At 55.4% G+C, this 10,560-nt stretch overlaps 1 protein-coding gene across 1 annotated transcript in view; it reads right to left on the bottom strand.

The window, feature by feature from the left end:
* Positions 1-463: 463 nt before the first annotated feature.
* RAB11FIP4 (RAB11 family interacting protein 4) overlaps positions 464-10,560 on the bottom strand; it is a 115,498-nt gene continuing 105,401 nt past the window's right edge. Inside the window, 5 exon segments of the mRNA XM_035724644.1 lie at positions 464-6,354; positions 7,442-7,585; positions 8,704-8,862; positions 8,964-9,101; positions 9,576-9,657. Coding sequence (XP_035580537.1) covers positions 6,238-6,354; positions 7,442-7,585; positions 8,704-8,862; positions 8,964-9,101; positions 9,576-9,657 — 640 coding nt within the window. The 3' untranslated portion in view covers positions 464-6,237.

The raw sequence follows: 10,560 nt of genomic DNA, 5'->3' as shown, positions 1-10,560 counted from the left end.
GGGCTTAGCAGGACTCGTGCTGTCAGGTTGGTCTGAAACCAAATTTGAGGGGAGGACTTGAGCCCGTGACCCAGGGGAGTCACAGTGGTGGACATGGAGGATGGCCCTGGAGCCCCATTAGAGTGACCAGGGCAAGCTGAAGACCCTTGGGAGGTCCTTGCTGGGAAAGGGGACTTGGTTGCGGCAAAGACAAGGTTTTTGAACATCATAGCCCTGGGGATGGACATGGTGTGGTGTTGCAGGGGCTTTTGGGATCCACATCTCTCCTGGGGACGGCGGACCAAAACGAGGGTCTGCGGGGTGACCCCCTGCTCTGCCCTGCACCTGGAGGACAGCACCAGCCACCCTGGGATGCTGGGTGGGGCCTGCTCTTCCTGAAGAAGACGGTCTGTCCCCAGGAGCCCTGGAACCAGGTCTCCCTCTTCCACCCTCCCTCCCCCAACCACAGAAACTCACCATCAAGTCAGGCAAGAAAAGCAAACTATTTATTTACACCTCGGTCTGTACATTAGAGTTCCTGAAGGAGAGACTGCCTCTGAGAGCCTGCTCCTTTTTGGCTAGAAGCAGGTAGGGGGCGGAGAGCTTGAGGCCCTGGGACACAGCCTTGGCCCCCCCCTTCCCCTTCCCTGGAGCCTGGGGGTGGAGGTCTCAGCCCAGCCCTGAAGCTAAGCCCGCTTCCAGATGGAGGCTCCTGGGGTGGGACTCAAGGAGAATCCCACAGAGTCAAAGCCATCTAACAAACCCTTGGGCATGAGGCCACACGTGCAGCTTATCCAATCTGGGCCCCTGGGGTCCCAGCCAAGAAAGCAGGAAGGGCTGGGATGAAGGGAGCCGGCAGGCTGTGCGCGAGTCCTCACCACGCCGGTCCCGCTGCAGTCCAGCCGGTAGCCGGGAATTAATGGCACTCGGGTCTGAGCACCTTGGGCAAAGGAGGAAGAGCTCGGCAGTTGTTATGTTAATGACGGGCCGGGGCAGCTGCCAGAAGCCTCTTCTTTCTGCCCACCTGGAGTCCAAGGCTGTTCGAGACACCAGACGGCGGTGGTCCTGAAGGCAGCCCAATGCCAAGCACTGGGAGCCCCCCACTGCTGGAGCTTCCCCCCGGGACCAGGGGCGCTGCTGCAGACCCATGACGTCCCTGCCCTGGCGCGCCCAGCTTTCTAGAAATATTGACACCAATGCAGGGGAAGAGGTTTGTGGGAGAAGGTGCTTTACACAGTTACCCTTTTCTGGTGTGCAAGGCTTCTAAACTAGCTACAGGCTGCACGGGGGTGGGGGGGGTGGGGGGGTGGCTAAGAGGGTCCGAGCCCTCCAAGCTGAAGACCACAGTAAAAAGAGTTCTGTACAAAGTTACCAAATCTGCAAGGCTGAGCGAGCAGAGCGGAGGCTCAGCCTTGAGCCTCTCCACATGGATCAACGTGCGGGGAGGCCTGGCCTGGGAGCACACCAGGTGTGGTGGAGGCACGATGACACCAAGTGGGGCGCTATGTACACATTTACAGGGCTGGGGAAGGGCCAGGGGAACGCGAGGGTGTAGAAAAGGGGCAGTGGGGACATGGAAACTCCTGTACAGCGGAGACGGAAGGAAAAAGGCACAAGGACAACGACCCCAAACCATGCAGACGAAACACAGCCTGTGCAGCACAGCAAAGCAGAGGGGCCGCGCGGGAAGCAGTCTCCCCACAAACCCAGGGGCCCAGCAGGAGGCGCAGGCCCCCCCAGGCAGCAGCACTCATGTCCTGCGTGGGCAGCCCTGACATGCCATTCTCAGCCACCCTTCCTGCTGGGGGCTCGGGGCAGACAACCCTCCCCCTACAGTCTCAGGGAGAGAGAAGGAGCCTACAAGATCGGAGTGATGTACGGCATCACACTTCACCAAGTCTATGCTTTTAGAAACCTTTCCAGAAGGCACCCGATTTTCTCAGGTAGGCAGCAGAGAATGTGGCAGAAGGGCCTTAGAGCTGTTCTGCCATGAGGCTGGGCAGGCCCAGAAGGTCCCTAAGGTCAGTGAGTCAAGGGAAGGAACTTGCCTGAAGTCACCTAGGGGTACGTGGCCCCTCAACAGTCAGGGGGTACCAGCCTGAAGCATCGCCCTACAGGGGCTGCCCTAGTCCCGAAGGAGGCACGACCGGGGAGGGGGCCAGCACTGAAGTCCTCAACCTAAAACTCTCCTTAGCACTTTCAAAGAGTTGCCATGGATCTGCCAGGCAAACAGTCATTTCCTTGGCATGGTGACCATCCCCAAACTTCCCCTTTTAGGTTTAAATTTGCTAATGCGTTAAACACACACAGCCACAGAGCACAAAAAGTGGGCTTAATTCTTCCCTGAGCCACCAGGCCCCACTGGCCCCTGCAGGTTTCTGCCAGTTATGAAGCCCCTCCTTGGAACGAAAGCGCCTACGCGGTGCCCTCCTGACCACTGCACCTGACGGGCTCAGGAACCAGACTTGCCGGCAGATGAGTGCCCGGAGCCTCTAGAACATGGGCTGGGATGCTGGTTTGACTACTAACAGTGGAAGAGCTGGGGTGACGCTCCTCCACCCAGCCTGAAAACGGATCAGAGGCCAGTGTCCCCTCCTGCTCAGCTGTGCGAGTAGAAGACTGTTTCTGGGGCTGCTTCAGGGGGACAGCCCCTCCCTGACCCCTGACTCCAGAATGGGCCTGTGCGCGACTCCATGGGCACCAGGCGGAGACTTGCCACTCAGGTTTGCTAACCCCCAGGCTGGAGAGAACAGCTTGGTACACCAGTTCCTGAAGGCATCTGGCCTCCCATCCCTGGGGTGAGGGATCTGCTCACAAACCATCAAAGCCATCGACACCCCCACTGTTAAAGTAGCACCTGGATTAACAAACCCGACAGCCATTTCCACCCTTTTCTCCATCCCTGACTAGGAACCTTCTAGTCTCAACCTTGGGCTACACATCAGCATGGCCTGGGAATCACTTTAAACATCTGGATGCCTGGGCCACACCCACACCAATTACACTGGAATCTTGGGGTGGGGCAGCTCAGTCAGCAGAATTTCGAAAATCTCCCCGGGTTATTCCGATGCACAGCCCAAGTCAAAAACCACTGTTTCGGGTCCAAGTGCCTTGGGAGGTTCTTGAGCTCTGTGTTTGTAATAAGTGAGAAATAAAGTCAGAATAAAGGCATTTCCCTCTGACAATTCTCAAAGAATGTACAAACTTAAAATAATCTAACTTGGCCAATTCAAAAGTTTCAAATATACACTTTTTTTTTTTTTCCGAGAACTTTATAAAGCTCACTTGCTGATTCTGCAAACTTTGTTTGGCTTCCCGTTGAATGTAAGGATAGCCAAGTGCTGTGTAAAATGTGGGTCTGTTGTAGGACCCCCTCCGAGTGCCCCCGAAACACTGCTCAACTTTGGATGAGTTACTACTAATCCCTACTAGGTAGAGTTGCCAGGTTTAGCAGTAACAAAAAACAAAACGCACCTGGGCACTCAGTTAAGTTACAATCACCTGGGGGGGTTCTTTAAACATTCCAATAGCTGGGCCACACCCCACGGCAAGGAAATCGGATCCTCTGGGGATTCGGCCCAGGTATCAGAATTTTTAAAATCTCTCCGTTTTAGATGTGTCCCAAGTATTGCATGGAACATAACTTCTATTAGGAGTTGTGTTTTGTTTGCCTGAAAGGCACACCGCGCTGGTCATTGTGTGTACTACTTAAGCCGTTCCAGCACCCAGAGAGAAGAGGGGGAACTCTCAATCAGACAACACACAAAGGAGGGGGAAGCCCAGGAAGGGGGCGGGGATGTGCTCCCAGAGTCAGTACCGCTCTGGAACCCTCGCTGGGGTCCATGGGGCTGGGACCCTGGCCGCATGTGCCTCCCGAAAGCTAGCTTTCACGCATAGAAGAGCAGTTAAAAACACGACATGATCTTGAAAAGCCAACTAGAATGACAGCCTAGGTTTTTTAAAGACGATTTTGGTTGAAGAAGGTTGGATTGAACCTGAGGCCTGGGTAACATGGAGTTTAGTCTCGTTTTAAAGTCAGCCCTCTTCCAGAGACCCCCATGCACAGCACTAGATCCCTAGGGGCCTTTCAGACGAGGCTGCTCCGGTGGCGCCCCCTTCAGGAAGGGGGCAGCAAAACATGGCAAGCCCGCCGCTTTCCACCCCTTTTCAACAAAGCAGAAATTCCCTCCCACATAAGGCCTCTGGGGCCTTCTCTGGAATTCCGTATCGGTGCAGCTAAAGAGCATAGAAAGTTTTACATACAAAATGCTCACTCCTACGGACTCCCCCACGGACCAGGACCTTGATCTGGCTGGCCTCCGAAGGACTCCTTCCAATGTAAATCCAGACCAAAGCCAAGTCATGATATGTTTTCTTTCCTTTCCTTTAATTTGGGGCCACTGCCGCCTTTTAGCAAATTCTCAAGAGACCCACTCCTCTCTGCCTTCTTTCTACTGCCGCTGCTGCTTCTCAGACCCCGGAGGAGCCCAAGGACACCAGCATCCTAGGGGCTTGAGGGCTCTCAGAAGATGGACCCCTTGCCCTAGTCTTCCTGGGGTGGCTGACCCCAAAGTCCTGGATCGGACCAACACAGCCCCATTACCTGCGGCATGAAACAAATCCCACACATGAACTTAAAAGAGAAATCACACGATCCAACAACAGCAGAAGGTGACTGGCATGGAGTGAAGACCGGTCCTGGCCACAACCCTGCCTTTGTGAACAGGGAACGTGCATCCCCAAGCCCCCAAGCCCCTCTTCACCCTCTACAGCCCTCTCTTCCTTGCGAACACCCCTCCAGCCCCTCCCCAACATGCCCAAACTTTCCTTTTTACACCAGAATTGAAGACAAGAAGAAACTGCAGGGGAAAAGATTAAGACCGTACATGTTCAAATATACTTGGATTAAGGAAACGAATCACAAGCCATGTACCACTGAGAAAAACTGGAAGGCTCAAAGTACCCTATCTACTCCTAGCTGCCTAGAACAAAAGATCACATTAAAAGTCCAGTGTCCATTTCCACCACGTGCCACTGAGGATGGAAAACTAAGGTTTCCCTACAACGTCCCCAACTGTGTCTCTCACTGGCACACCGCACCTGGCTGAGAGCAGGATGCAAGAGAGTGTTTCTAACAGTTGGAACCCGGGGCCCTCGCCACCCAGCTGAGCCAAGCCCAGAGCTCAGAATCCCCAGGCCGTGCGGAGACCGGGAGCTGGGCAGCAAGGCAGCCCACTCCTTGCCCGCCGATGCCATGAAAACAGTCCCTCCGTGTTTCTCTTCTCTTCTAGTAAAATGCAGCCAGAGGGAAGGAAACGAACAGGGGTGTGAGCATGCTCCTCCCTGAAAAGCAGGTCTTTGGATGCCCAATGCCAACACGTACTTTAGACACCCCTGGCCCCCGGCTCCCCCATCTCCTTTTGAATCCCTTCACTGTACCCCCAAGTTAAATGCTGCTTATTTTTCATGGTCTTAAAAATAGAACAGAAAGAGGTAGGTAAGCAGGGTTGGGGAAGTGTACAGAGACCTCTAAAAATACCAAGAACTCTTAGAATGAAGGTCGCCCCACGTTAGCTCCTCTGCAAGCCTGAGTCCTGTGGACACACAGTGCCCAAGGATAGCGGGGGGCTGCCAGCCGGGGAGGGGCTCTGGGAGGGCCCCTTCATTTTTTCAGAGCCTGAGCACCTAGGCTTCAAAGGTGGCCAGAGAGGTTGGGGAGGATGCAGCTGTTGGGCATTTGAACTCCTGGAAAAGATCACAAATGGGCTCTCACTCCCAGAGGGAACAGGGGTGGGGTGAAAGAGCCTGTCTCACTAGAGTGTGTTTTAATCCTTCTCCCCAGAGGTAGAATCATTTTTGTCCTGTATCTGAAACACCATCTTCCAGTTCTTGTTATTACAGTAACTCCTGATTGCAGACCTTGCCCCTCCCACCTCCAGGGCCATCTGCCCTTGCAAAGGGCTCCGTGTGGACAGGAACGGCAGAGATCTCATCCAGAGCCACGGCCCCACACTCACTCCTTGCTGCGTGCACGTATTCCCCCACATACACACCAGTACACACGACATGGTGGCCAGAGATACATTTACAGTGTGTGTGTGTGTGTGTGTGTGTGTGTGTGTGCGTGTGTGTGCGCGTGCGTGCGTGTATGTGTGTGTGTGGCCCGGCTTGGGCTGCATCCTCAAGCGGGGTCTGCCCCTTGGTCCCAGGGCCCGGGGTCTGAGGGTCCCCGAAGCTGCTCTGCAGCCAGCCCTTGTCTCAGTGTTTGATCTCAAGGATGGAGGGGTTGTGGTCCAGGATGGCAAGGATTATCTTGTCCATGTACTGCCTCAGCCGGAAGTTGATCTCCTCCTGCTCCTTCAGGGCTTCCATGAGCTGGAGGGAATGGGAGACGTGGGTCAGAGGCCGGGCCCGGGCTCCGGTGCAGAGGGAGCCCAGATTCCCAGCTTGCGGTGAGCCAGTGCCCGACAAACGAGGGGCTCAGGAGACCCCAGGCAAGGCAGACCCCAGGACCACCTCAGCATTCGGCTGCCAGAAGCAAGCTATAGCAGCTCTGGGAGGGCCCCTTCTCACACCTAAGGAGTGAGAGCCATGCACGTGCCCAGGCCCCGCCCCCAGGGATTCGGATTCAGCTGGTCTGTGGAGGGACCCAAGTAGAAGCAATTACTTGGTACAGGCTGAGAACACTGGCCAAAGACATTTATGATCAAGAATGACATCCAAAGTCCCAGGGCCCTAAGACTCCCGAGGTTTCTAGCCGTTTCCTCTACCCAAAATGGCCCCTCGCCACCCTGGCTCTGCCACCCACCCTGTGTGGATCCATTCCTGACATATCCTTTAGGAGGAAATGCTGGCTCTGCCCTCAGGCTGGAGACCCTTGAGACGAGGGGTCAGCTCTTAGCTCTGTGTCCCAAGCACAGGATAAAGGGTTCAGGGACTTCTTAATGATTGACGTTAATATATAACCAGGACATTTTGGAGGCCTGATCTTTTATAACCACACCCTGGTGGGGCAGAAAGAATGGACTTTGGTTCTGGAGACCTGGGTCCTTCACTCCCCACAAGTTGGGTGATCTTGTATCCTAGTTTCCCAATCGGTAACATGGAAGCGTCCAGAAAGCCTTCCAATTGTCAGAAGATATACTACAAGCAGGTGCTCAAGAAAGGCTAGGGTCCTCCCCTTCTTGGCTTGAGGGAGAGGAGTTCTAGCCTCTCCTGCGCTACCTGTTGATGGAAGCATGTTGCTCAACTGGCATGTTTCCGTCTGTTCCCAAACCCATGCTTCTCCCAGTGAGTGGAAGAATCAGAACTGACGTAACTCCACCTATAGCCAGAATCCCTCACGGCTCCAGTCTGCTTTTCCTGCTCAAGGTGGCCTGGGGCCTCTCATCACAGCACATGGGAATAGGACAGGACAGAGGAGAGGCCGAGGCTCCAAAGTGAGAACGAACGGGCATGTTACCTCATCGCGAGAGGCTGTGTCTATTTCTGCAGCCAGAGACTGGGCTTTGGTCTGGGTAGCAAAGAGGTTCTTTGCTTCATAGAGGCTGAGGCTCAAGATCTGTCCATTCAAGTCATCATTCTGGTCCCGCAGCTTATGATTCTCCTGTGGAGGACAAGGGCGACATCAGCTCCCAGAAGTGTTCAGAACCCACCAGAACCCGTTTCTTGGCATTCACGGTCTCCTGACTCCCACCAGCACCCTCCTCTCGTGCGTGTCACGGCCAGCTCAAGATGCCCATAGATGATGGGGCCTCTGCCGGGCTTAGGGGGGAGGTCTGGATGTTGAGAGGTCAGGGGGTCCTGAGGAGGAGTTACAGGCCTGCTCAGGGGAACCAAGTTGCCAGGTAGGGGCAGGGCTCCCGGCCACCCCTCCTCCCTGGGGGTGGGTGAGCCAGAAGAGGAGCTCCTGAGGCCCCACATGGGGACACGGCCCACTGGGTGGCTCCTTTTCCAACACCGGCCCTCCATGAAGAGTGATGCTCTGGGGTCTCTGGGCTGGCAGGCTGGATCTAGGCTCCTCCTGTAGCTAGGTTCAGGAGTCCTGCTCCGGGACAACTCCTTCCAGGGGCATCTTTGCTCCCAAGTACAGGTGGCCCCACAGTGCCCTGCCCAGACCCCACGGACCAGCACCATGTGCTAGTGTTTGCCTCAAGTCTCCTAACTAACTGCTCACACCTGGGACTTTGGACGTCCTGTCATGAATGAGGAAGGGCTGGGGATTTAGGATTGCTGTGGGGTGCTGGTGAAACCGACTCAGGAGTATAATTTATAGAGCAGTTCCCCCACCCCGCCCCTAGGATCAGGCTAGGCTGAGTGGGAGCTTCACTCACCAGCACTCCCTCGCTTGGTCTCTGCCCCTCCTGATCCAACCTCCCCCAACTGGTCTTCGATCATGGGATTGTTCCCAGGAACCATTTGAAATGGAACCCTGGGCTCAGGGTCTGCTTCTGGGAGAACCCAACACAGCAAGACACCAGTTTGCAACTGGGTAGAGTCTCACTCTCCATCCCATCATCAAGGACAGCAGAGTGGTGTCTATTTCCTTGTATGGACTCCAAGGAAAGCCCCTGGGATTTGCATCAGACGCAGCCTAGAGGGAAGCCACCTCACTGAGCGGTGAGGTGGGGCCGAGCAGCTCCGCCAGTCAGGGAAGGCGGTGTTACAGCTCTTGGCCCCTCCGAGGAGACCCATCCCGTGGGGAGGGAGGCTGCAGGGGCCCACCTGCTTGAGCCGCTTGACCTCATGCTCCAGCTCCACCTCGCGGGCCCTGGCGCTGAACTCGCCCAGGCTAGAGGACGAGCTGCGACCCCTGCCTGGCCGCTCGCAGTCCAGCTTGTACATCTGCAGGTGCTCTAGCTCCTTCCGCAAGTCCTCGATGAGCTGCGTCGGGGAGAGGCGGGTTGGTGGTGGGAGTAGGGCCGTGGGAGTGAGCCCTGGTGGCCCCCCCCCCCCCCCCCCCCCCCCCCCCGCCCGGGACCCACCTCCTGCGTCGCCTCCCGTTCCCTTTGGAACTCTAGGCGGTTCTGCCGCAGCTTGTCCATCATGCGCTTGTACAGGTCCGTCTCATCCTTGAGCCGCAGGCTCGTGTCCTCCAGCCGGTCAGACATGCGCTGCCGCTCCTGAACCGGAGAGTGGGGGGACCCGGTCAGGGAGAAGCATTCCCAAAGAGGCTCGCTACGCCCCGGGGACTCGGACAGGGCCTGGGAGTCAGGGCTTAAAGAAACAGCCTGATCCCTTAGGATTCTAGAAATACAGCTAAAAAATGTCAGGCCTCTGACGTCCTTCCCTGGTGCCAGATGAAACCTGAATCAGGTGCAGCCAAACAGAAGTTAACCTCCTTCTCTCTTTTTTATTATTGTTTTCCCCCTTATATAAGAAAATATATTCACTGCAAACAAACAAACAAACACCTCGGAAAATCAGAAAGACAGAAAGACAAATTACTATTCATATTTTATCGCCTATTGTTGTTGTTAGGGCAATTCTATTAGAATTCCAGAAACTAGCAACTGAAGGCCTCTGTGGCCAACATTGCCTCTCTGGGGACTGAGCTCAAGATCCGAGCCTGACAGACGCCCAGACCTGCCGCTCACCTCATCCAGCTTCTCTGTCTGCGCCTTGAGCCGGGTCACTGTTGTTCTGAGCTCGGCATTTTCCTCCTCTAGTTGCTGCACCCTGGGGAAAGGAGAAAGACAAAAATGTCAGCAACAATGTCGACAACTTGCAGCGATTCTCTGCTGCCTGGAAGAGGGAAGGTACCAGAAAGCAACAGAGGTAGAGCAAGAGAATATGAATAGTTATTCCAGATGATAATACAGCTCTAAGCTTCCTGTCATCCAAGGTGAAATGGTAAAGACCCTGAATGACCATCCTTACGTTTTTGATAAAAGAAAACATTCATTTGTGAGTAAGAACACAGGATTCTTTTTGCACACGTCCTTAGGAGGGATGTTTTTCTGCTAAACAGAGAGAAAGTCGTCCTGTGGCTGGCTGTGGCCGGACTTTCCTGTTAGAACTCACACTCAGAGAGCAACGACAATATTTGCTTGTCTTTCTCCCCCAGGCATCGCCCCCCAGGCTCTTCACTCAGCTCGCCCAGTGGCCCCCTCTGACACATCCACAGGCCCTGGTTCTGACGGTCCCAATTCTCTGTGTCAGTGTTCACAGTGGGCCGTGCCAACGGGATTCCCCGGGGAGACACAGCCCAGGTACCCAGTCGTGGTAACTGACCTGAGGCCAGGGGAGGCGGGTTACCAGTGGCACCAGAACAGTGCAGGGTCACCTCTGCCACTGATTCCTACCGAACATTCCCTCTCCTTCGCACTTGTCACCTTGGGGCTCCCCAGGAGCACAGGGGCAGGCGTCCTCTCTGCCAGGGACCCAGGTGGTCTCCTGGGGGCCTCGCTGGCCTGGGTCATTAGCGAGGGCCACGGCGCCCTAACTCACCTGCCTTCATGGTCACTCTGGGGGGCAGGGAGGGAGGGATGACAGATGGGGAAACGGAGGCCCAGGAAAGGACGCGGTAGGTCCAAAGTCATGGAGCTAAAGGGTGACCAACCCAGATCCCCAGGTCAATAC

This window comes from Zalophus californianus, chromosome 16, assembly GCF_009762305.2.
Source record: "Zalophus californianus isolate mZalCal1 chromosome 16, mZalCal1.pri.v2, whole genome shotgun sequence".
NCBI classification, from domain to species: domain Eukaryota; kingdom Metazoa; phylum Chordata; class Mammalia; order Carnivora; family Otariidae; genus Zalophus; species Zalophus californianus.
This window is presented reverse-complemented; position numbering and strand designations above follow the sequence as displayed.